At 40.7% G+C, this 27653-nt stretch overlaps 1 protein-coding gene across 1 annotated transcript in view; it reads right to left on the bottom strand.

Moving 5' to 3' along the window:
* AFF3 (ALF transcription elongation factor 3) overlaps nucleotides 1–27653 on the bottom strand; it is a gene marked incomplete at both ends in the record, with an annotated part of 325435 nt that overhangs the window by 97256 nt on the left and 200526 nt on the right. Inside the window, 2 exons of the mRNA XM_084282865.1 lie at nucleotides 22302–22353; nucleotides 27614–27650. Of these exons, the coding sequence (XP_084138991.1) occupies nucleotides 22302–22353; nucleotides 27614–27650 (89 nt within the window). The remainder of the gene's footprint in view (nucleotides 1–22301; nucleotides 22354–27613; nucleotides 27651–27653) is intronic.

Below are 27653 nucleotides of genomic sequence, written 5' to 3'. Positions count from 1 at the left end.
TATACTCAGGGAGAGAGAAAAATGATGAGCTACTTAGTGGCTTGTGCCTAAGCACCAGCCTAAGAAGCCCAATCACTCTGAGGACTTGCCAAAGTTTTATGGCCAATCATGCTGTGTGTGATGGGAAGAAACACATTTGGGGAATAAAAGTTCTGAATGAGCCGCTCGCAATTTTCCAATCCATTTCTTGCCTCCTTGCCCCTGCTCCTTCCAGGCTCTCTGGGTGTGATTAGCAGTTATTTGCTAACTCTATCTCTCTGATTTCCTAGCAATTTCAGATGCTGCCATCTACAAAATATTAATTTCAAATGTGAAATGAAATAAGAGTGCATGAACTGTGCTGCTGCCTTGTGTGTCAGCTGTTGTGGCAGAAATCTTTGGGAATTTATGTGTCTGAGATAAAATTGCCGCTGCTAAGTCTTCCCGCTGAAGGTGCAGTATCTGATTTTGTACTCGGTGATTATTTTCTTATGAATAGCCTCTTTCTGCCTAATCCCAGCATTATAAGCATCTGTCCTCATGCTGGAATCATCATCCCACACATTTTTATTCTCTTGCTCCCTTTCGGATGACTGCAGTCATCTGTAAAATGCTGACCGTTCATTTAGCAGTGCTCATAACTGAGGCTGCAGTGGTGTTTATTCATCTCATGCTGGTTGGGAGAGGGAAATGAGGCTGTGTTAGCTAGAGGTTTTCAAACTTTGGTCAGGTACTACTGTGCTAAGATGAGAAGTGTTTTGTGTCATCATAGCAATGGGGAAAGCAGCAGCTCATTGTCCCTGTGCTACCCCCTGCACACCAGAGGCTCACACACTGCCTGTGCCAGGGCATCCTGCTGGGTACAAGCTTCTGATCCTGCTCACCTCCATCTCTGAAGCGTTTTCAGAGTTGCAGCTGCCCAGGACAGAGTCCCTGCCGAGAACAAGGGAGACAGAAGAACTTTCCTTGTTCCAGGATGTAAAAAGTTGGGTTGGTTTCCTTCAAGCCTCCTTCCTTTAAGTGAGGCAGAACTATTAAGTTATTCAAACTGTTAGATAACCTGTTCCAGCCTCGCTGCTTCTTGCTCTGCTATCCTCCACACATTTTACCATCGGTGAATGTAATTTCCGTCTATGTCATAGCTAACGATGCTGTATCTCCTACTCATCCCTGTTCAGCTGCTTCCAGAGATGCTCCTTGGGCCAGGATCCCTCATTGCCATGATATTCAGGATGGCTTAAGAGCCAGTATTCCTTTAATTTACATTTAATTGATATTGCACGCTGTACTTTTTAAAGCCTTAAAGGTCTATTAGAGCTTCATTAGTAACTTTATCAGCCGAAGTTGCCAGCTCCTCACAGAATGAAATCAGCTTTGGTTGATAAGAACATACATTTTTTTTTTCCCCCTTCAAATTAAAAAAATGAATGGCACTCATTATGTTCTTATCCCTCAATTTGTTCATGGAATTAAAGGAACCTTACTTGAGCTCCCCAAAAACTTTGTATGGGATAGGTGCCAGGCAAGCTGTCCAAAACCTTAAACTTTCTTCCTCGGTCTTTTGGCACATATCATGACATGAGCTGTCTCCTGGGGTTTTCCCTGCATTTCAAGGTGCATCACAAGCAGCTCTCCCCCAGATTTTACTAGCCAGTGGTTTTGATGGCTACAAGGCAGCTTGGAAGCTCTCAGGTTTACAGATATTTGTCTATGAGGTAAGCGATTTAAAAAAAATAATTCAATCTGGACACTGTTCAGCTTCCTATCTATTGGTTTCTTTGCTTTTTCTCTTACAAAAAATATACATTGAATCTACTGTTATTAACAACATCAATATTTCCAGCTGATAAGGGACTATTGCTAGAACTTCCTTATTTCTGTTGTTCTTTATACACTTAAAGAACACCTTTAATCCCATTATCTTTGAACTTTCCTCTGGTATCCTCCACTCCTTTTATCTGTATTCTATAATTTCTCTTTTAGATTAATTCTTATTTTCCCCTTTCATGTTTCATTTATTTTAGATTTTCTCTCTATCCCATAGATTGCTCTTTCAGTACTAATTGCTACTTTTCTTTCACCACTGAAGCTGAGCTAGGTTGTTGCAAAGCTTTTTTTTTTCTCTCTTTTCCCTTTTTTTGTGGAAGTGCAGTCTTGTGATAACCGAATAGGGTCTGATTTTAAAAAGCCAAACTTCTACTCAGGTCCTTGTTTCTAGTATTTTCCACCTCAGCTGTTTCTGGTCAGTAATTTCGTCCATGGTGGGACATCTGCCCTCCTGTGTTGGGACTGTCCTTTATTGGTCAAGCTTGGCTACAATAAAATCAAGATCTTGTTCCCGTGCAATGTTGTGCTTTCCATCCAGCAACTGATTTACCTTTATTCAAAGCAGAGGTGAGTCTGTCTGGTAAAATGTCCTCAGTGCCAGAAAAGTGCCACAAAGACCATGCACAACCTTAATTTTATTTTAGTGGCTGGCCACACTGGACCTCTGGTGGCAAACTAAGACCTTGGGTATTCACCTGCTGCATCTGCCTTTGCTTCACAGACCAGTGCTGATGGAGCAAGTCTGTCCCCTCCTGTGACAGGAGCTGGGGGTACAGTGGAGACCAGAGTGTGTCCCCCAGCACTGAGCTGCTCCCTGAGCACCTAGGGCACAGCCACTAGCCCTCCAGCTGTGCAGTGCCAGCTCTGCAAAGTTTCCACAGGCTATCTTTACTCTTTTTGTCCTTGTTCAGTGATGTTCTGGCTCTGGGATAAATTAAAAGATTGTTCGATGGCCCTAGCCAGAGCTTTCCATGGAAATGAAGGCAACAGGAGGGAGGGAATGGTCTGGTTTGGTCTCTCCAGGAGGCACATGTGTGACAGGCAGAGACACAGCAGAGGTGCTGAGCGGTGGGATGGGAACATATGGGACCTATACCTCCCCTACACCCCTGCGAGCTCCAGCCAGCAGCAGCTTGCCTCTGAAAGACACAACAGGACCCCCAAAGTTTTCAGCATTTCCTTTCAAATACTCCTCCTAGCTATTTCCTGGAAGGGCACTGTATGTATTTTGCTCGGTCCCATCTCCAATACTTATGGCTTCATTTAGTTTTAATATAGTTATAAATGGGCTGTAGCGGCCTGCTTCTTTTAATAACTAAGTAAATGAAACCCTGTCTGTAATAATAAATGAACCATCCATCTGGGAGGCCTCCAGTAAAAATTTCAACAGGTATTTATTGCTCCTTTATGTAAACAGTACTCTGGACAATACAAGTGATTATACTCTCTGTCAGCCCTGTCAGGAAGGAGACAGTATAGTTTTGGACAGGGTCCCACAGGGCACACACTGAATTTACAGGTTTATTTGACTAGATGGAGACAAAATGATTAAAACAAGCAAATAAACAGACAAGAACCCGGTTGGCTACCGTGGAAGTGAGCAGGCCGTTTCATTTAAAGGCAGGGTCTATGAGGATAAAATATGGAAATAGACGGATCTGTGATGCAACGAGCTCCTCGCAACCCCAAATACTTCACAGCTGCCCCCCAGTAACCACAACCAAAGTAAAATGCAGAAGCAGGAGTTTCACTGTAAAACTGGAACTTCACAGAGACTTTAAGGTATGTTGTGCCCGTGTAGGCTCTCATGATCCAGGAGGAACAGTGCTTTGGGAGAGTGCTCTGCCACCAAGCATCCCCAAAGGCCTTCCCCTTCCCTCATGGACACTGCTGCCCACATGCTGGAATGGGCAAGAGCATGACACATACACCTCAATGAAATTTTAATTAAAAAAAAAAAAATCTCATTGCCAAAACGATCTTCATAGCACTATTATATTCTGGTTCCTAATTACATACCCTTACATTCCACTGCTGTTGAAATAATACAGTGTCAGAACATATTGTCAAATAATTAATTCTGAGTGCAGTACCAGAAAAAAAAAAAAAAAGAAACAAGGGGCAGAAAGACCTCAGAGCCCATGCATGGCCAGACTGATGTGACCATTTGACACTGAGAAGTGGGCTGCAGAGAGTTCTGTACATTAAATATGAACGGGCTGAGTGCCTGCTGTGATTTTTGTCAAAATTTCCAGCCCTCTCTTTTCTGCAGGAGCAGGCTAAAATCGCTCCCATGAGTAGGTCTCTCAGTGCCTTTCATTTGCAGCCAGGCTAGGCATAGGGAAAAATCAGGTTTTCCCTCACAGGGCAGGCTACAAAAGCAAATCAAAGCTGCCAGCTGAAATGTCACGTGGTGTTCTGCCACACAGTGTGAGTGAGCTGTGGGTCGTGGCACAGAGCTTAGCCCAGTGTGCGCAGCCCAGAGACAGGGTAATGCTGCTCACCAATGGGCCACCTCCACGTCCAGGACATTTCCAATGTTTTTACAAAGCTCATCACATGAGCAACTTATCAGGAGATGGTGCATCGGTGATGTTATTCTCTTTTCTCCTCTCTGCTTCCACTTTGATCACACGGTGCTGAGAAGGGAGAAGGTGACCCCAGTGGGGCAGACCCCTCTGGACCATAGCACTCCCACCAAAATACAGGAGGAACAGTATCAGGTCTTCCTTTGGCATCAGTGCTTCTGCCTGCAAAATGTTTGTTTTATTTTGAGATAAACCCTTCTGGGAGTCAGAATGGGAAATTCCCTTTCCTCAGACATAATCTCCTTTGGACACCACAACAGCAGAAATAACCCACTGAGGCCTGCTCCTTCAGGTAGGGGAAGGGCTTTACTCCCTGTGTTCAGATCCTGCACATGCAGTGCAGAAATACACCACCTGCACTGCAATATATAAAAAAAAGAAAAGCATATTTTTTCTTTAAAAACACGTTTTGGACAAAATTATGAAGTTAGCTCTCAAATAGTAAACCACGCTATATCTCCTTTCTAATGTCTCTTTTAAAATATACACCAGGGAACAACTCTCATAACTCACTTGACACATACTATCTTATGAGTTATAGGGCGGTCTTCGATGCACAGAGTGTGTGTTGCACTTCTACACACCGTTATGAATTTTCCATCCCTCATCATTCATATTGTGTCAGAATATCTATTACAAACTCCTGTTTGCAAGAAGGGCTTCTATTTTTCCCCTTTCATTTTATCACTGCTCTTAAATTTTCTTCTGGACACCAGCCTGGCATGCTGGCAGTACCATGCTGGCAGTTTCTGAGAAAAAGTTGTATTCGAAAATCATATGTCAGGGCCATAATGTCACTTCCAAAGAAATATCCTTTTTTTTTAACTAATAGGAGTATTGTGTAAAAATGTATTAGCCACAACTGTATTCTGATTGCCAAATTCTACTGCCCAGCTGCTAACTACCGCAACCATCTTGTAAAACATAATAACCTGGAAGTCTAAATTATGTCTGATAAAGCTTTCTGCTGTCCTAAATTGTTGGAAATGTTGAGTCATCCTGAGAAAATGTCGACAATCATTTTTCACAAAGGCTTGAGCGTGGACAAGGCTCTAACTAAAGCCTGGTGTGAGGGATTTAGGGCTGAGTGGAATTTTCTGACAAATAGTTCAGTCATCAAGAGCAGTGTGAGGACTCTGGCCACAATGCTTGACAATTGGTAGAGTTGAGAAACACTTTCCACTAAAAAAATAAAAAAAAAGTTTAATTTCAATGTAAAATCATTCGTTTCAACATTTCTGAGATGCTATGCTTTTATTTTCTTCTGACAAAAACATTATTTTGAAATACGTTAACATCTAGGATTAGTGCTAAGTGCTAAGGTCTCCCAAACACTTTCTGGAGTGAGATAAGTTAAACAAAATGACTAGCCCTAAATATATCTTTTTTTTAAATTTTTATTTATTTATTTATTTTTATTTATTTTGCTGAGAAAATGAACACAACTTTTTGTTGTTGTTGTTGCTGACCTATGTGAATTTTAATTGTATTGTACAAAATATGATTTATTCATGCTGATTCAGAAGTTATTCTGTCTTCTTTCATTTTTCCCACACATAAGCTGTTAATTGAAACTTCCTGTGAAACATTTTTCTGTCATCACCTGTCAGACTGCCATCCAAAGAAGTAAACTTCTACACCATAGTAGTGTTGCAAGAGATATAAACCAAGCATGCAGGATATAGATTCCCAGATTGTTGCAGGCTTGAAATTCAAGGATTTGGTGTGTATACATATATACATATATATAAAAATATATAAACAAATTTTTATATAAACAAAATTAAAATGGAATTAAGACCACTTGTTCAAATCTGCTCTGTTATACAACTGTTTGGTTGTTTTCTTTTAATGCTTTACACTGATGATTATCTGATACTCTAGAGTTCCAAGGAAATTAATTCTACATAGAGTTATCATGATCTACCTATGCCCTCCACATTTGAAAAAAAAAAATACAATTCTAAGTATTATTTAACTTGTTGTTATTTTAATACAATACAAATTTAATCTAATCAAAATACAAATTTAATCTAATCAAAACAATCATTATTATTTTAGAAGTACTTTTGGGTGTGGTAGGTTATGTACTCCCACAGCAAGCATGCAGTACTTAATAGTCACAGAGCTGCGGATAATTATCTTTTTGATATCTAAAGAAACATAAATTCTACAAATAGTAATGTGTTAACTTAGTATATCTGCAAATAATTTATATAAAAATATTATATCTATATCATGCAATATATATTTTAAAAGTCGTATGTATGAGTGATGCCACGACTTTTAAATAGTTCAATTTAGTACTAATAATGTTAGTGATCAAAAATGGATCTACAAAACTGATTATGTTGGGTTAGTTTCATCATCAGCATCACTCTAGTAAAACCAATGGAGTTTCATCAGTAATTAATTTAGCCCATTATATTACCTTCTAGTCAAATGATTTTTTAGTGATAAGTGAAAGGGCTTTGGCTACATGTGGTTTATTGGGTACTGAAATATTTTTAGTGCACTGAAGACAGCAGAGATAGCTAATGAAAATACTGAATAAAACAGGCAAAAATATAGGAGACTAACAAATAACTTTGAAATACATCAATAACTTTTCAGAAGTTTCATAAGCCTTTAGAATATCTCTAACACAGTCTTTAGTAGTCATAAGAAGTCATTCTGTATTTTTTAGTGCACTATTATCCTCACACTAACAGCAAAAATGTTTTTAATCTTCAAAAGATGCCACAAACAGCCCTTGCTAAATATTTTTCTAAATGGTCTATGCTCTTGAAGTTTAAACATAATTTAAAGCAGTATCATGGAACAATGAGGACTGAATGAAAGGTTTGTCAGGATTTTCTTATTGTTACTCTCTCCAGTGCTTCCTTAGAGTTGTACACTGAAGCATAAGGATTTATTCTCCTTATTACTGGGTTCATTAACTAGTAAGATATAAGACCTATCATATCAAGACAGGTATCAATTTATTATTTGTCTGTACCCTAACACTATTCTGTAATGAGATACCTCTACCTAGGTAAATTTCCCAACATGCTATGAGGTCAAAAGTGAACAAACGCATGATTATTCTAATTCAATGGGAAAGAGGACAAGGTGGAAATGTGAAGTGGTGCTGAAATTGCATCCTTTTATATAGAACAATATTTATACAATCAGAACACAGCAGAGCTCCTGGAGCAGAATATGCCAACATGTCAGAGTCTGTAACACTCTGGAAAGTATATGGTCTTGCCTGAAACAGGGTAAGTGGATTTTTAACTAAAGAACGCATTTATCCATATGTAAAATGTTACAAATAAAAAATAAAATTGGACTGGACAATTTGAATTTCCTCCAGAAAACCCATAACATTTGAGCTATTTTGGTGTTTTAAATCAAAATTCAATTCTTTTAAGCAACATGTGAGAGATCATTCATTCCTAACAGGGGTTTGTTATATTGCTTGTTTAGAATAGGACTAAATAAACTTTTTTCTCGCTGGGACTGTTAACTCTTGATGTTCTGCACTATGGGATTTCAGTTAACTCCCAAGTGTCTTTGGTTTGGACTACAGATGCTTCTCCAGCAAGATCTGAAACTGCACACAGAAAAGCCTTTTAAACACCCATTTTTGCTGTTTTTTACCCCACCCTTGTAAGAGTTATGACAACTTGCTAATAATTATTTTCATAAAATTTTCAAAAATGAAGTATGAAGCATGAAGCTCCCACTGATTACTCCTGTATAGGTAATCAGTGGGAGCTATGTACCATGAGCATTAAGATCAGTGGCCTCAAAGAGATTTAGGGGGAAAAATGCATTATTCTCGGTGAAAAATAAAGATATGTAGCGTGGAACAATGAAGTATGTCTCTTATTCAGAACGCTAATTAATGTTGCAGCAAATCACAATAAAAATAGCCCCTAAGGCTCATTTTCCTGTCTGTGAAAAGGTAATGATCAGCACTGCCAATAGTTTTTGCAGGCTTTAAGAGAGGGGGCTTCAAAAAGCAATACTAATGACCTGACGAAGCTGTTGGTTTGGGGATATTCTTCTGGCCCAGCACCAAATGTCCTACAACGTTTTCTGCCTAACAAATCATACAGCAGAGTGGACTTTCATCCGTGGGAGCTTCAGGCATATCTGAAATTACTGAAATGAATGTAATTGCAAACTAATTTTATTCCACTGTTTCATAGAGGTTTCTGTGCTCTCCCAAAGGCAAGACTGGGGAGCCCTTGAAGTGCAGGAGGCTGCTGAGAGGAGGATGCTTTGCCAGGTCTTCTCCACTTTTCTGCTCCAAAAGGCCACCATGCTGGAAGACCCACACCTCAGGAACCACCACACAGCACAGGACCACCACCATGAGCCCCACCACCTCATTTAAATGACAGGCATCTGGTCTCAGCACCTGATGGGGTGCAGACAGTAGCATGTACAGTGTGACATGACTACAGTCCTTGAGGTAATTTCCTATACCTTATTACCACATAATCATGGCCTCTTAACAACGGGGCTAATCAAGAATTAATGAGGCACTAAAACATTTTAAGGAACAATGAAGGATTTAAAAATTTCTCTTATGTGTTTTATTTAAAAAGCAATTCATTTAACAGTTACTGCCCTTTCTTTAGAGCTGTATAAAAAGTCTTACTACTCATCAAATGCATCAGCTGAAAGGTTTTATTCATTTATCAGTTATTTACTTAAGCAGGGCTGCACATAACTGCGGAGACCAAGGCATCCCAAACCAAGCGTGGGCCCCCTGCCCCTTCACCACCATCCGCTCCAGCACCCGCTGCTCTTACCCGTAAAGCCACTTTGTTCCTCTGACAGCAAAGTGCCACACTGAAAATAGAACGAGGCCAGCCCAAATTAGCACGACTGCCAAAAGGGGACTTTGCATTATCTCTGCGACTGTGTCTTTTTTTCCTGATTGCTCGTTACAGGGAAGGAGCATGCACTTTGTTGGGGGAGCCATCCTTCCTGATGCTTGCATCCTTCCTGATGCTTGAAAAACTGAGTGAATTTAATGGGGGGAAAAAAGCAGTATGGATAACAAGCTAGTAAAGGATTTCATGTCAATGACTCAACACTGAATTAAAGCCTGAAAATACTTTATCTCTGCTATCAGCCTGGAAGGGATAATCAAAATAAAAACACATTCGAATGTGGCTTATTTTTAAAAACATTCTTCTCTGGTGAAAGAATGGAGAATATATCCCGGTTTGCTGAGAAAATCCCCAAATAGATCTCTCTGTGACAGATAACTGTTATGATTATTAATTACTCTACTGACATTGAAATTAAACTGATTCCCAACATAATGGATGAGTAAATAGCACATCAGAGTTCCTCAAATGCTTCTACATTTCCTATGCAATCAAAAAAAAAAAAAAAAAAAAAAAAAAGAGCTCCCTCATTAAATAATACACTGTCAGAAAAGGCAATTTGATTAAATAAACCTACCTGCCAATCATGCTGAAAATTATAAAAGGAAAGCATTTGGTAGCTAACTTTAAAATTTTGCTCCATATTCATCTCTCTGTGTTTCATTTTTTCCTATGTGATTCTTAAAAGAGAATTAACAGAAAAGGATGTGACCCAGAGGAAGATCTGGGCATACCAGGGCACCTGACAAAGGAGTTAAAAGCTAGTCTTCATCCCAGTGGCTTACCACTGAGCATAGATAACACAGTGAAGAAATCAAGAGAGCAGGCAATGAGACATATGCATTAATCTAGGAACCCGAGCTGCTGGGGGCATGTTTGTGTATCCCTTGCTACACGTATCTCCATTTTTCTGGGGAGACATGGGAGACATATTTTCTGGGGCAAAAGTGGAGATGGGAAGGATGAGGAGGGGAGGGCCAGCAGAAGTGAAAAGCAAGGAGAAATGAGGCTGCAGGTGACGAACCAGACAAAAACAGAAGTAAGAGAGCAGCAGAAAAGATGCAACAAGAAAGAGGAGAGAGAAATGCAGAAGGGATCATGGCCAGGATGGAAGGATAGCAGATAATGAGGCAAAGAGATATCAGAAATATCTGATATCTGACACCTGGGGCCCGAGGTGTCTGAGGGCACCCAAAGGGGTGGTGGTCCTGCAGGGGAGGTGTTCCCTGGGGCTTGTGCTACCAGTTTCTCCTGTGTCCCATACACAGAGCCCCCAAGACTGAAGCAGCAAACACGTATTCTCCCCCAGTGGCAAATGAGGCCACGAGTTACCCAGCTGCATTCCAATAACGGTGGGGTTAATTTTTGATGCTATTTAATTTCATCAGCTCTGTGGGGTGGGGAGAGGGGAAGAGCTGTGTAAGATGGTGTGATGGGTGGAAAATCTCCGGACATCACTGTGTCTGGTGGCCAGAGAAGGGAAAAGGGCCTGGCAGCTCCCTCTCCTCAGCTTTGGAAGGCAGCAGCTTCTCAAGACATCAAATACTCAATTAACTGAGCTGCAGGATTGTGGGATAAGATTCATGCAGTTGCTTCTCTGCTGGAAACCAAGAGTGTCAGCCTGGACCACTCTGTTCTTGGTGAGTCTTTAAAGCTAATGCAACTTATACTGAAGATGTTCTTTGAAAAGAACCAGCGATTTATTTGGATAAAACTCTGAGTGGATGACAAGTGCATGCAAAGAAATAAGATGAGATTTTAATTTTTCTCAAGTAGAAAAACATAAGCGGCTTGAGCAAGAGGCATTTGCTCTCCAGCTAGGCACTGAGGCTTTTATGTTCTTTAGGGTAGAGAAAGAGTTGATCTTCTCATAGCGAATTCATAGCTGTGCAATGTCACTGAGCCAAATGGGATCATGCTAAAGATGTACTTGGCTACTTCTGCTAGATAGAAATAAATCAAAATAATTTTGAAAAGAAGGCTGTTGGCTTTTATAATCTTTCCATAATGCCTGTGGATGATGTTTGTCATCTACCTACCGTGGTCATAGTGAAATATATGCAAGTTGGGAAAAATATCAATATTTTAGATCCCTCTACCAATCTAACTACCATCATCCAGCTTTGCAACCATGTCTCACTGTTTATGCATTATAAATATCTTTGTATTTGTTTAGTGATATGCGTTAGATGTGATAACAAAACTTCTAAAATCCTATTTAGCTGACAAGTCTTTTGTGATCATTTCTCCAGCCTTCCCCCTCCTCTCTTTATGCCACTGTCTCCCATGCTTCAGAGCTGGAGGCGTTTCCCCACTCCTGGCTACTCAGCAGCAGTCACACGAGGCTGCTGCGGGTGCTGCAGGGCTCCTTGCATGTTAGCTGGGGAGTGCTACCAGCCATGAAACCTAGGGGACAGCCTTAGGGAGAGGTTTCCTTCTCTCTTTCTCAATAGGAAGCTGGAAAAAGCTCTTCGGAGGTGGACCATATGGCTATCTCCCAGCCCCAGTGTTTACCGGAGCTGCGCTGGGCTTACTGCACCGCGGGACGTGAAGGTTGGCATGGCAGTGGTGGCTGCGAGGGATGGGGAGAAGAAGCAGGCCCTGGTAAACACAAGTTCCTTATTTTGTCCCCTTGGTCTCCATGTGCAGTCATTCTGTAGCAGGCCACTTTTTTCGACAGACAAAACTCATCCTGCCTTACCAACAGTGCTCACAGTAAAGTGTGCAGCTGACAGGGAAATGGTTTTTAACTGAACTGGAGATGGGCAGTAAAGCTTAAACATGAGGCCAGTTACCCACAGGAACTTTTGGTCTTTCAAACAATAATGCTGAAGCAAGTCCTGCTGGAAAACATCATGCTTGTCTGTAATTATTTGCAAGATCAAAACCTTACTTTCTGACAGAGGCTTTTTTAACAGTTTCTGGCAAAAGGTTTCATCCTTTCCTCCATGGAAGTCTACAGAAACTGCTGTTGCTGACAGTGACTGCAAATATTAAACAGTTTGTGTCTCATATTACACTTACTGTATAAGTTATACTGATGGGGAAAGCATGTGGATTTCACATGAGTAGCCACATGAATTTTTGACTTAACCCTGACAGCTAAAAAAGTACAAACCAGAGTGATGACAAATTATTTTTGAGGTTACATTCTAGGGTGTTCTGGGCCTCTGCCTGAGCTACATCAAGGCAGGTCGCATGTCAGCTTCACCCGCCACAGCTCCTAGGGGACTTCAGGACAGAAACTTTCATCCCTAACTCCTGCCTGCCCCTCATAACTAGCCATTTCAAATGGCACAAAAATTGGTCACTGAACAAGATACAAACAGACAATTTGCTCATACCGTGTGCATACCATGCTATTAAATACCCTTAGGAGATTATTTGTGTTGATTTGTCTTTGCTTTGACAGTAGGAAAGCGTGTGATGAGTTTATGGAATTCCCCCCTATACTTACACTAAATTGTAACACAAAGAAATAAACGGTAAGTTCACATGTTCATCAGGTAGCAGATCAGTTTTAATTTAGCATACCTGATCTATTGCAATTCTTGGAGTGTATCTACAAAGAAATACATCAAGAGATTCCTTCTCTCTACCTACAACTGCTTACAGTTTATAACATGAAAGAGAGAATCAGCACAAATGAATCCCGACAAAATAGCTTACAAAACTAATAAAAAACATCATGCAGAAATGTCAGCTGTAATTTTGCCATAAAAGGTCTGTGGGCCAATCAAGCCATGTTTTTTTCTCAGTAAAAACTGAGCTTTTCTCTTTATAAGTCAGTGGTACAGCTGCCTTGATTTTGGAATGATCTGTAAGTAAAATCCTTTTGAATCTCTGGAACAATGCATCTCATCTGAACCTTTGTCCTGATTCATCTCCAGCTTTGATAGCTTCAGTGCGTCACCCTGCTTGCTTGTCAAATCTATCATCAATTCTAAATTGCCAATAAATATATTCCACATCTCTTTGGGGAGATGTAGCTTGTCTGCATGCTAAACAAAGAATAGAATGCATAAAGCTGAGATACACACGAAGATATAATATTCTCACTCTTAAAATACCACAGGTGAAATGATAATGTGGAAATATTCTTACCCTGAGGAAGGTAGACTCCAGTTGTAGCTTAGCAAATCAAAGACCAGAAAACTTGCTTGCAATAACATCCTAACAAATCCAAGAAGTTATTTTTTTCCCACAGTTAAAAAATATCCACGCTCTGACATTAAATCCAAGTCCAGAGATTAAGGCAGAAGAGCTTCAATAATTAGTTTAGTTAGGTATAAAAAGTAATTTGTCATGAAGCTGTCAGCTTGCTACTACAAAGGCTTAAAAAAATGTAGCTATTCATGGCTGAACTGTAGAACTTTTCCACACAGGAAAATTCATGACCGTTTCAGTATCTTTCTCTGTTTTGCATGGCAAATAAAAAATTGTCCACCAAGCTTGAAAAGCCTTTTTTTTTTTTTTTTTGAGTCGGTCACTCTGTGGGAAAAAAAAGCATTTCTTTAGATCCCCTTAATTTGATCTTCATAGTGGTAAAATAATTCAAAAGCAAAATGAGAGAACTTCTTGTTCAATGCTTTGCTTTCTCATAATTAAAAAATTATATATATCAGCATAACAACAAAGTAGAAAACTAGGGTACTTCAAATTCCAAAATCTTTCCATTCCTGGACGAGCTTTAGTGTTCAAATGTTAATAGGATGCCTGCATTTAAAAAAATATATTAAAAAAAAAAAAAAAAAAGAAAAAAAAATCTTGGCCTGTGTTCAGGCTAAAGAGTCTGTGAAACAGACTTTTTCCATACTATGACCTCAGTCTTAGGATTTCTCTTTTGCAAAATGCTGGTTATTTTCCTTGGCAGGTGGCCAGGACCTGTATCTCTCTTTCTCCTTCCCTGTCCCTCCTCCTTTCCCCACCCTGCATACACCTCGCCTTCCTCCAGCCATGGACTCAGCCCAGGGACCAGATCACCCTTTGTCCATTGACTGGCAGAAAAGGGAAAAAAACAAAACAAAACAACACAAAAACAGGTATTGTAGGCCTGGATATATCGAATACTCCTGATCTTGTTTCTCTCCTGTTGGACATGTTGCATGGTGCTTCATTGCTCCCTGCCCTCAACCCAGCAGCACCTAGGGCAGATTCCCTTGCCACAGCTCTCGCCTGGGTGCAGGATTTCCAAAACATCATCTGGGAACTTTAACGCGGCAAAACCAACAGCATGCACAATGCAACTCCAGCGTGCCAGACTCCTAGCTTCAGTTTCATCGTTTCCTTCAGGGAGGAAATACGCAGCGGGGTAGATGGTTTCTGATGGCACGTCCGATGAAATCGAGTTCTTCCCAGGTATTCGCATCTGATTTTCCTGGCAACCCCTCTTTAACCACTGTGCCGCATTCAAAATTCCCAATTAGTCCCTTACAAATGACAAAGTCCAAGGAAAACAGTGCCTAAGAGAAAAATAATATGCTTTTGGTGCAACACGGGAAAACATTTCCTCAACCATAACTGTATTTTAGCTAGCTAAATTGGTCAGTTTTATTCTAAGTGTTGTAAATGAACACAAGCGCTAGTGAAACATTTGTCACTTGAAAAAATTAGAAATAATGACCAAGGTAGTAGTAAGTTTTCCAACTGGGCAAAAGCTGCTGAGCACATCTGCTTTGAAGTGAGGGCTTCTTGCACCTTCCCCTTTGGCTTTGAGCGGAGGGTGGCAACAAACAGGGCAGCAGCCACCAGCTCTGGGTTTTTCTCCCTGGTGGTCACTGTACAGGTAGAGAGTGAAGGGAAAGGTGCTAAACAAGGAGAGACTTTATAAAGAAAACCCTGTGCTGAGTCCTGCAGCAATAAGGGCAGTTATCTCCAGCTGTTGGCTGCATCTGGTAAAAGAAAGGACTGACGTTTAAAAATAGGGCAGTGAAAGCCCTATCTCTTCCCATGCAAGTCAATCGCAAAACTTCCCCAGATCTCAGAGGTGCTATTATTTAGACTTCATCTATCCCCCTTCCTGTTGACATCTCAGATAAGGCTTTTCTTGTCTGACTGAAACACTACGGAAGCTAAACTTTATCCCAGGATAACCACAGCTGCAATTATGGTCAGCTTGGGCTTCCACGTGTTTTCTTTCTAAATCCAGCAAATAAAAATCATCTCATCTGCTTTCCTGGCTATCATTTTTCTTTTCTCTCTCTCTTTTTTTTTTTTTTTAATACAATTTTATATGTTTTTAAATATTTTTTACTTGTATCACCTTTGACTGCTATGCATCTATAATTTTTATGTGGCAAAAAAAAAATATCACCCAAAACACCGATCCATTCTTCCTCATTAACATAGCTAAACCTCAAAGACAGATTAAGTTGAGACATGTGTGGGCAAATATCTTCCAAGAAAATGTCTTTATAGGATTTGAAGAAAATAGATTTCTTGGTATCAACTTACAACAGTTTTTTGTGGACTGTCAGCAGCACTGTATACCACAAATCCAAAAATCTGTGCTAAGGGAAGGTTAGGAACTGGCAGGCGACATTTACATCAGTACTGTGACAATACAGCCAGGGCTTTGATGCATCCCACAGGTGAAATTGGTCTGTCTTTTGGAGCAGGAAGTTACTGTGGAGTTGTATTTTTTTAATGGTCTGTATGTTTAATACACAGAGAAGCACTCTGTACATGTACTAAGGGTAATGCTTCAGGGGAGATGGCAGAAAAAAAGAACTTTTTCATGGGAATTTGAGAGCTGAGGAGTGCATTTTAAGATTTTAGCTGCTCTTGCTGGACTGGCTGGGCAATGACAGTCTGGCAGTGTTAGGGGTTAGCTCTGCAAGCCCAGGCTCAAGTAAACAGGTGGGATAGTGCAATGAAGCCAGCCTTCTTCTCCTGCCAGCTACTTGGTTCATGGATAAACACCAGACGTTTGCTTCTATGGTTTTGAAGACCTCCATCGCTCTGAAGAACACTGTGTTCATTCATCTCAGTATGTGTTTTTTTTTGTTTTGTTTTGTTTTGTTTTTTGTTTTAGTATGGACTTCAAAACTTCTCTCAGATACATCACAGGCATACATTAAAAGCCATTATTGATACAATGTGTAACTGATGTTTTCAGAAACAATAAAAATTAGAAAAAAAAAATGTTGTTTTTAATAAATTGTCCACCAACTCCTGGAAGTCATGTTTTTGGCTTAATGATGCTGAACTGACTCACCAGTTTGATACCCTCATGATGGCCTGCAATAAAGCTCATGGAATTGCTGAAAGAGGACCAAATCACCAAATCACTGTCTGATGTATGTCCACTGCAGAAGTTCTTGCTCTTGAAAATGCCCCAAATTTGAGCTGTGGAAGGCTATTTGAGAAGTTGCCTTGGTATCCTAATCTGAAAGCTAAAAGTGGATTATACACCAGAAAAATTTGGGCACCTTTCCTTAGAGTTGACTTCCACAGTTGCATGAATTTCACCATTTCCATTGTCTTTCAGACCCTTCACCTATCTTCTGGTTCTACTGAGCCACCACAGTCTTTGTGGCAAGCAAGCAGAAGGATATCTAAGATGTACCACTGCAAGGCTTTTTGCTCTCCAGCTTGCATCCTTTGCCCTTTCCTTGTTTGCCATCCCTCCCTCAGGTGTAGTGAGAGAAAAGCCAAATCCTAATTTAAGTTGGGTGGTGACTGTCCAAGAAGCTACGACTGAAATTGTGGGGCAGGACAAGCCAGTGGTGATGGGGCAGGGGCTGCCTGAGCTCCCCATGTCTGCTGGCAACCAGGAGAAGCAGCAGTGCAACCCTCCCTGCACCCAGCCCTCAGCCTCTGCCTGCTGCTGGCACTGCTCAGGACATTCACCACTTATTACCCGAGTCTGTCTTAAAAAACTTAAACTACCACTCATTTCCTTTACTGTTCTGGATGAGTAATCCTTAGCCATTTTTACAGAACATTACATTTTTCAACACTTCGTACAAATATTAATGAGCTAGTCTCCATGGCGGTCTAATTATTATTTTAGATGGGGGGAAGCCAAGGCTAACTTTAAATAACTTGCACCAGGCCTTTTGCTGAAAGTGAGGTGGGATTAGGGCTCCTCTTCCAACTCTGGTGCTCAGTCAAGTCGCAGTGGTTGCCTGAGAGACTTGTGGTCCTGGCTCAAGATCAGACGCCAGCCAGATGTGGAAGGCAAAGCTCCTTGGGGCTCGGAGCACGGTGGTGCACTGGCAGCACTTGCTCAGGCTGGTCTCCTGAATTTGAGACTGATTCCCCCTGCTCTCTGGAGACACCTTGTAATTCCTCTGCCTTTATTTTCCCATCCGCAAGATGGGAAACCCAGTTTTTGGCTAATAAATGCTATCTGTGGGTCACTGGAGATACAAGGAGTAAGATACAAGGGAGGAAGTAAAGGCAAGAAATAAAAATATATCGGTGCTTGTGCCAGTATAGACATAGGTTGCAAAGAGGAAGAAAAAGAGTAACACTGGTCTGAGTACCTGTTTCCTATTTCTACCTCCAGGGTGATGAGAATGATGTTAGCAGCTGGATGGGCAAGAGACCGAAGCACTAATCTCTGCAAATGGGCAGCTTGGAAACCGCTGAGTTTAGTATTGTTAATGAAGATCCCCCTGAGCAAACTGTTCTCCAAGTGATGCCTGAGACCGTCTCACAGAAGGAATGGAGCCAACATCTATTTCTGCCTGGCAAAAGCAAACAAGTGAACACACATACTGAGATCTGTGACTCTCCGAGTATTAGTAAAGGACAAAACTTGCATAACTGCCATAAATTATAGAAGCCTCCCTCAATCTTGGTTAATTCTCTTGTAAAAAGGGAGGGAAAAATCTGGAGCAGCTCAGCATGAAAACAGTTGTGGGAGGGATAATAAAGAGACAGCACTGAGGTATCTCATCGCTAGTGCTGATATCATTAAGTAAGTGCGCTGGAAATGTCGAGGTAAATGCATAGCAGTGAATCACAGTCAGGCATGATTAACCTTGGGTAGTCTGAACTGGAAATCATTTACAAACACAAAGGTACTGAAGAACATCGCAACAGACAGTACATCGAAAGTCATCCCAAGAGCGAGGGTCTTTCGGGGTGTTCTGTGTGTTTGTACCATTTTTGAATTGTTGTCATATTTTCCATGTGGAAGAATGGGTGATCTCAGACCCCCGGTGAGATAAGAAGTTACCATGAAACTACTGGACCCTCTGAAACACATGCACTGGTTGGAATATTTTTTTTTTTTCCCAAAGAAAGACTAAAACCCCATATCTAAAAATATAAAAGACCAAAAGAGCACTTTGTCCATTTCTCTCACCCTCCTTAACCCTGTCCTTCAGCCTACAACAGGTAAAGCTGGGGGAAAGGGATTTTAATAAAAATTAGATGTTTTTAACAAAACTGTGAAAGTTTTCTAACCATTGAAAACTGACCTTCCGTCACAAAACCGAAAGAATGAAACATTGCTGAATATTTCTGAGCAGTCCTAAAAGTTTAGAAATGTGCAGTGAAGCTGACCCATAGAGAGCTGTACATATTGAGTACAACAACAAAAAGCCCTTCAAATCCAGAATTCTTATGGCTTTAAAAGCATTCAATTACAAGGAACATGAATCAACTGGAGAAGACTCAAGACAGCTTAACACATTTGTATTGTTTGCACCTTTTATTGCCATCCTTTAGTGCCAGTTCAGGTGATTTTTGTGCATGCAGACATGGTGAAGACCATAGGAACAGTGTGCAAAAGGACACAAATCTGCTCAGATTCTGATCTTCCTCCTTGGTTTTGCATAATTCTCATTCTCTTACATTCATCTCAGTTATCTCCAGCATTGTAATGACTGCCCTTATTTATCTGCCTAATTAGGATGTTGCATCAATTAATGTGAATCATCTAAAGTATGCCTGTTTCTTAATGTTTAATGTTATTATCAGGGGAGAGCTATGTCCTATCAGAGTCCATCCACAGAGTTAATGCATACAGGAAAAAAAAAACACACACGATGTTATTCAAAACAATACATTTCCCATACCCAAACCCCTCTGAAAAGCACAGCACAAATCCTGCACTCTAGATTTCCCGCCTTGCAGGGGTTACGAGCAGCACCTTCATCCCTTTGGCTCCAGAGCACAGCCCCAGTACCTGATTTTGAGGCCCTGGATGGAGCCCAGTGGACAAGGCAGGAGGAATCTTTTCAGGTGAGACTTGATGTAAATGCTTGGTTCATGAGCGCCTCACTGCCTGATTCAGGAGGGCAATCAACCTGTCTTTTGGAGCTGCATAAATAACCTTTGGATGGTGGTAGTAAATCTACACCAAGGATGAATTAACTGCCACTGAGTCACATAAGCTTGGCTTGAGTATGTGGCTTGTAACATGCCTGAGGAAAATAAAAAAGACATTTGCAAGAAAGAAACATTAATTCGCTCCTCCCCATCTTTTCTGTTATTTTTATCTAGGCCAACATGCCTCGCTTTGTGGGTTTTTCTGCTGCTGTTTGTTTCATTTCCATGCGGAAACAATGATTCACAACGAAATGAATCCACAGTGCATCCTTTCTGGCTCCCCGCAGTTTCTGCCAGCCGGACCTGAAGGTGCCACCTCTCCTACATCAGTGTCTCTCCCTCTCAACGTCCCTACCAGGAGCAGACGGATGGACTCCTGTAACCCTCGGGGAGCAATACCTCACAAGAGGGCATGGGCCTTTCACCAGAAGGACAGAGGGTCCTGCTGGGGTGTCCTCTCCATGCACATCTTGCGCTCAGGTGTGATCTGTCACATCCCCAAAAGGAAGGACAAATCTGCATTCACAGCTGTCTGAGAGCCAGAGGTAAAAGCCTGTCCTAGAAGAAAGTGTAAATGAGAAGCAGCCTGGGGAAGGCCAACAAAATGTAGCAGAACAAGAAGGGGGATGTCAGTGTTTACCTACACATTGAAATGTGTTAATCTGCATCACTGTAGCACTCAGGAAGTCAGTGCTATTCAATAACAGACACATCTTAGTTTACTAACAGCTTTTGCTCTCCCTGCTTTTTCTTTTCCAGTTTGACCTCTGGTTTTCTCTGCCACTGCTCTCAATTTTATATCTGTTTCTGAAAATTCAGTCTTTGCAATCTTTTCCCTCTTTCTTAGCTCCAGGCCTCACATTTTTTATTTTTATTTTTGGTGCAATACTTGCTGGTTCCCTCCCATTCATGTCCCACTTTCTCTCCTGTTTCCTTTTCCACACAAACAATTTCTCTAACTAGAGGGGCCCCTGCTTCTTGAATACAGCCATTTGTCAGGGGTAAAAGTATTTTCTGCTTCTAAAATTTGCTCTAGGAACCAGTATCTGCTGTGGGGAAGCCTTAGCATATGGCAACAGCGTAAAGATAAGCATTATAAATACCCTGTATATAGAAAACTGTGCATCATTTCAGAAGGACACACTATTTGTCTTATTAGGCAAGGAACTTTTCACATCTAAGCAGGTTTTGAAGTTTGCTGTATTTCAAATGGCACACTACATGGCACAACATTTAGTCTCAGAGCAAAATATATTAGGGCGTATCTCTGAACCCCTATTCTTTTAAGTTCCAAGGTTTAAAGTTTTACGTTGATAAAGGAGAATAAAGGAAAGTTAAAACATTCCTCGTGAATAAAATACCATCTGACTAGCAAAACTACTGTGCAGTATGGCTCATGTTTTACATATTGCTAAGTATCAGCGAAAATAAATGTGTTCATTTCTCCAAAATACCTCCAGATGGCATTAAAACCCTTCTTCTTCTGGTTTTTATTGCAATATTATTTTTAAAAATGATAATTATTGGAATCATTCTATTAACCATTCCCAGCAATCATACTATCAGAAGGCATAAGGCTGCTAATGCTTAATTCATTTAATAAGTTTGGTTAAATATGCTCACATACTGTAATTACATTCCACAACACAATCTACAGGACAAGTCATTTCTTACAGGATGTCAAATCTTTTTCTAGATTCATTTCCAGAAGATTTTTAATGTGTATTTGCAGCAGAAATGAAAACATCCCACTATAAATCACCATTATAGTACCTCCTTCTGTGACTACTTTTGGCTGTGTAACAAATGGTGACACCTTGTGAGATTTACATGATGTAACGCTCTGAATTTAAATAACAGGAATCAGGAAACATAAATTACAGGCAAGATGCACTCTAAAATTCACATGACTGACTGCTACAAGAACTTTGCTCACTCAAATGGGATTAAAAAGGTGAATGGTTTTGTAGAAATGCATACTGCTCCTGCATGGTAAATATTAAAGGAATTCACTTATCTAGCTCAGTTTGGGAGACTGTTGCTATTTATTTTTCTAACTTTCAGCCCATCTGTTTCGTAGACTGGTTTATGTTGGCAAAACAATTCAGTCCTTTGTATACTGGAGTTAAAAATGGTAAAAGCTTCTATTGTTGCACCAGAGTGAAGGTGAACACTGATATATTACAAGTGCCTGTTCCTATCTATTTCTCGACTTCTTTTGTTAATTCAAAAACATCAACAAAATCGTGAGAGACCAGAGATAGCTGTAATTGGATTTCAAGTAATTCAGAGGTGAAGCTTCAGACTGCAGTCTTTTAAAATTACATCAGTACATCAAAGGCATATGTGACATGATGTTTTTTAGCAAGTGTGACAAACTCCAGCAGCATTAAGGTAATATTGAAGTCAGGTTGTAAAGGCCAGCCTCACACACCCACAAAAATAATTTCATATCTATTCAGCATGATAGGGAGCCATTTCACCTGTGAAGATCTCTGACTTAATAGCATGCAAAAGTTCTAGGAATAATTAATGTTTAGTCATTATCTAAAAAGCCTTTTTAAGAACAGCATCAGTGAAAGAGCTTTATCTTAATGAAAGAAAAAAAAACAAACAAACATCACCACCACCAACAAAAAAAAACAACAACACAACAGACAAATCCCATTTTGCCCAACCAATCTGATAAAAAACATAGATGCTTTCTCTGATCATAAAAGCAAAAGTGACTTACGATGTATGTGTTGCACTTTTCTCTGGACTCTTTGGCTCTACATCACTTTTTCCTTTAAAAGAGAAAAAGAAAATGACATCAGAAATGGGTGAATATGGAAACTGTTCAGATGCGATATGCCAAGGCTCTACTCATTGCTAACACTGACTGCTCTTGCCACATGCATGGAATACTGCTGAGGCAATCACAGGGCTGCTGGGACACTGATGGAGTATCTGTAAGCCGGGAGTCAACCCTGACTTGACTTTTCTTGTCACTGGCACTTGTACTCTGGCAATGTCAGTTAAGAAAACTCTACAGGGGAGGCAGAAAGACTCAAGTAACTCAACCTTTACAAGGAACAGCAGACCTTGGAAGCATACAAAGGACTTCTCCAGGGTCTTACAGCTCTACTATTGATATTGCATCCCATCCAACATGCACAGACTCCCACACCCTGTTCCAGGAACCATTTCATACAGAGGAGAACAGTACCAGCAAAAGCTACTAAGGCAGAGATTAGGACACAATTCTGCAGATGGATGTTTGGATTCATGCTCATTTTGACACAGTAAGTGTTTTGACACCTTTCGACCTAATCTTCAGCTGCTGTAATTAGGGGCTGGAGAAATCCTCTTTGCTATTTTGTGTAAGAAAAAGCTAACTTTCAAGTTAAGTTTTTTTTTTTTATTATTATTATTATTATTTTTTTTAAGTACCTAAATACTTGAGAAGTATCGGGGGGTCAAGGGTTTCCTCTTCTTCATGTTTCCTTATGACTCACAAGCATCCTAGAAAAGTACATTGGCTTGTGATGACCTCTTCTTTGGTCCAAAACCACATCTGCCCAACATAACTTAGTTACATAGCACAGACACCAGGGAAGCAGGCTGATAGCTGATGGGGTGGTACTGTTCATGGTATGTCAGGCCAATTCCTTCTCCCTCTTTCATTCTTTCCAAAAATAAGGTGATTGTTTTTTACTGCACTTATCACTCTGAGAAACCTGAGAGAGTTACAGTTCAGCACAAGATTTTTCTTTAGCTCTAACATGGATGAACAGGGCATGCTGCTCTACTTGAATCACCTTGAACTTGAATTCTGGACCTCATGACTGCAGCTGCTGATCCTCCTGTGTGTTGCTGGGCACAAATAGCTGTCTACATACGAGTTTATGTTGCCTAGCAGACAAGGAGGCACAGAGGTTGTGTGTGACTAGCTTACTGATGGATGTGTTTTCCTCCACTACCTTTTAACAAACTTCATTAAGCCAAAATCCACCTGTGCCTTTTGAAAAAAACTGTGAAAAATGTTTGTTTTGGTCAGACTGTTTCAGCGTTCCCTTATCCGATCTCATACTCATTGACTTGAGCTGAGTGGGTTCTGGATCAGCCCCTACTCTATTCCATGCACATGAACACTACACATCATCTGCTCGCTGATGGCAAAGATCTCACCCTCAGTTTCTATACAGTGTTGAGGTGTCAGCAGTGGTTGCTAGGGGCACCTCTGGAAAACTTGCTCTTGCCATCAGAAGAGGCAGGATTTTGCCGCCAATGTCTTTCCACTGCTGTAAAGAAGCATGCTGAAGGACTTACCCTAGAAAGTGAGCTTCTGAATGTGGGTGTCTAGTAAAGGAGGTTTGGGTAGTGCAAACACCTTGCTGTGGTGCTTGTAGATCTCATCCTCCGCTATGGAAAGGTTTGAGTGTACCCAACTTATGTGCCCAATCTTTAGTGAAAAGGAAGCTCTGGATGACTTCAAAAATACCAGTGTCCCTCTGTGAACCACTAGGGAAGCTAAAGGTACATAAAATGTAAGCACAAGCTGGGCAGCCACACAGGATGGAATACATCTAGTCCATAATCTCTAGGACACTTTTCACTTTTAACAGAGACTTCAGAAAGCATATCCAGATGATAACCTGCTGGCTAGAAAGCTGTTGCTACAGTGCATGTTTGTCAGCCTTAGGATGCCTGGAGCCCTGGAGCTCATCTGCATTATGGTAATTTGGAACAAGAAACCAACAGTAACAGTTGGCACATATTCAAAGATTTTCTATTCGTAACTTAGACTTTCTGTAAGTGATGAATTATTACCATGAACACTGGTTTGTTTGAGTGTGAGGGGGAATATGGATTCCTGAGTGCTTTGCCAGAGTTCACATCAGTTCTACTTTCAGCAATGTATGTTAATGTAGCAACAAGGGAAACAGCACAAGTACTGTGAGGAGAGAGAGGGAAGGGAATCTCTGTGATTTAGCCAAACTGGATATTAATGAATTACCCTACAGTAAGCATTTGCATCTGCTTTAATGCTAATCATCACTTAACATACTTCTGTGTGGAAGGGGAGGATGAAGCTTTTGCAGATGGTAGAAATGCATCAGTCCAGCCTATTAGAGTAGAAAATCTGGTCATTAATGCTTTATCAGTCCTTACCAACTTTGTTCACACTTGACTAAATCACAGAAATTTGAAAAATGTGTATAGGCTAAGCATAGTTGAATGTCACAGATATGCTGTTGTTAAGCTATTGGAAAAATAAAAGGGAATTATCTGTCAGAACAACTTTTTATTTATTTATTTTTATTATTTTTTTTTTCCCACACTTACTTCTGGCTAGGCCAAGATTTTTCTTTCTAGTTTTCATGTTACCTGCCAAATGCATGCAGGTACCATTGTGGGAGGCTGGCATTTGCTGGACCGCTAAAACCTGTCTAGCTCTGGTTTCTTTTAATGGGCAAATTTGTGCAGTCTGTTGTTTTTCTTAGTCAGATGGGAATTGACAAAGGTACATTACCTACTTCACAGGGCTACTGTTAGCACACTTCAATTCAGGTGCTATGCACTGTGTATGTCTTCTGAAATGGGTGTGGACGTGTATGTGTGTGCACGCCTGTGTGTTGAGGTGTGTGTGCATGCACGTGCCTCCAGAAGATCGTGGTGGAAAACATCATCCCTCAGATCCTCAGCCACTGGCCTGGGAATTCTTTGCTAGTTCCTGCTACATCTCACACAACTCCCTTCCTAATTGTTTTAAATATAACCGGATGAGAAGATTAGATTTCTCCCATTTCAGAATCTATTTTAAATGGACTTTTGTAGGATTTCCCTGATGAATAGTGGAAGACCAGAGAAGGAGTGTTCTCCTCTGAGTAGGAATTTGGGTGAATCATTCAACTTAGCCAGGCTAAGTTTACCTGTCTGGATAACAAGGATAAATAATACTTATTGTAACAGAGCAGTACAACTTCAGCCATTAAGGGTTTTTAAATGCTTTGATTTCCTTGTGGGTAAGGATGAGAGAAATGCAAACGTTATCTATGAGAAAGGCAATGCTAGCAGCTGAAGTAAGAACATTGCAAATGACGGGCTCAGGAGCCACTCCACAGAAGACATGGTGCAATGGGGAATACCAGCTAATTGTGACTCTGAAGATGTGTGTTTGGATAATGCAGTACATAGACTATTACATTTCTTTTCCATATGGAGTCATTTGCTAGCATTTCCTAACATCAAAATACTTTTTCCATTATTTTTCTTTGAGTTTGTTGTACAAGACTGGTAAGGTCTGTGTTTTATTCTGCCTCTGTCTTATTCCATGTCTTTTTCTAACACCCTGACAAAGAATCCTCATGGATACACATCTCAGAGGTAGTCAAATTACTCTGCAACGTTAGAGAATGTGTCTTAGTGTCTGCCAGCAATCCTAAATTTTGATACCAGTGAAGAAAGTGTTGCTGCATGGGTTCAGTCACTCTTTGGTTTGGTTGCCATCACCCAGCCAGGCAGTATCAAGTGCACTCTAGCCCATCAGCAAACATACACTGATTTTGCTGAGCAGGATGAATAAGGAAATAAGAAGAAGCTGGAGGTACCATAGTGGGGAGGGCTGATGGGGGAACTGGAAGTGAAGTGAAGTTGGACACCACAGGAGTAAGGGGCAAGGTGTAAGGTGGCATGACTGCTTCCCTAATCCACAGGAGAGCATGTTTTAATAGATCTGCAGAACAACCTATTTTATTAAAGTGTTGCAAGAAGGAAATACATTAAATAAAACTATGTCCAAAGCTATCCAAACACTGTGGCCTCTGACGTCATCACAAAGTCCTCAGCTCAGTTTGTGTGTTTGTCATGCGCATGACTCTTTGCATGTTTGCATAGCCCTCTCTATTATGGCCCTTTTGTGCTTCCTTCTCTCATTACTGTATTCATTATTTTCTGACAGGACCTCAGCCATTTTGCGTTTTATTATTTCCTTAGTGCTGGTCCTCACAGCAATATCAAACTGACACTGGCAATTAAGTGACACCACTGCATGTTTCTTCACAACATTGCCTTCCGCCTGCCGACCTTTCCCTGGCAAAGAGCTGCACTGTTTTAATAGCCTACGTCTCCCAGGCTTGTCTCGCTGGATGTCTTCTCCCTCACACAGTGGGTGACCAGCCACTTTCAAAGCCCTACCTACCAGCTCAGGGCATTTTTCATCTTCAGTCACAGCCTTGTAATTTGCAAACAGGGCTCTGTGCTGGCTGACAGGTCAGGAAGCTAACAAAATGGTTCTTTTGGTTGAGACGATTTTATGTCGAGAGCAGAGTAGGATCATGTATTTTTAATATGCAAGACAACATTAACAACAGTCAGAGGTGTCAGGGGAGAGGATTAATACTTTGTTTCATGGAACAGTTCAATCTTTCCTTTCAATACAGCTGCTAAGTTTTTTACCATAACTAAATCTAATTAAAGTGCTGCTGATCTGCACCACGATTTGTATATTGGAGTCCACTGAAAAGCAACAACCAGGAGCCATGCAAGCACACAACACCTCCCTTCCCATACTGCTAGCCAAAAAAGACCCACAGCCACATGGTCTTTGAGGCATTATTTGGTATTGGATTAGTAGGATTATGGGGTTTATTATGGTGCAATAGCCACAAAATATACCATTGCCTATGACAGATAAATTATAACAGGTTTTTCAGGACAATTTTTTGGCAGCCTATATCTGGCAGTGCCCTTGCCCAAGCAACTGGGTCATTTCTTTTCTAGCATTTTAGAAAAGCCATTCTTTTGCTGTTTCAGTCTTTCTCACCTATATAATGAAATAGCCATCATGAAATGAATCCTTTCTGTTCTTCCCAGTCCACCAAAAGAAATGGTATTTTGATGGTCACCCTTGAATTCAGTTCCCCACATTTGGCTAAAACAGAGTACTTCTTGGCAAAGCTCTGTGCTGTCCCGGTCTGCTACCATTGCTTTCTCAGTCCCTTGGTTTTCAGAGTCATTGTCATTCCCTCCACCCAATGCAGCCATAAACAAGTTAGTACTTACTTGTATTGCTGTGTCCTGTAGATCCCTGTTGTGACTCCTA

The sequence above is a fragment of the Netta rufina genome (genome assembly GCF_964035555.1).
Source record: "Netta rufina genome assembly, chromosome: 1".
NCBI lineage: Eukaryota > Metazoa > Chordata > Aves > Anseriformes > Anatidae > Netta > Netta rufina.
This window is presented reverse-complemented; position numbering and strand designations above follow the sequence as displayed.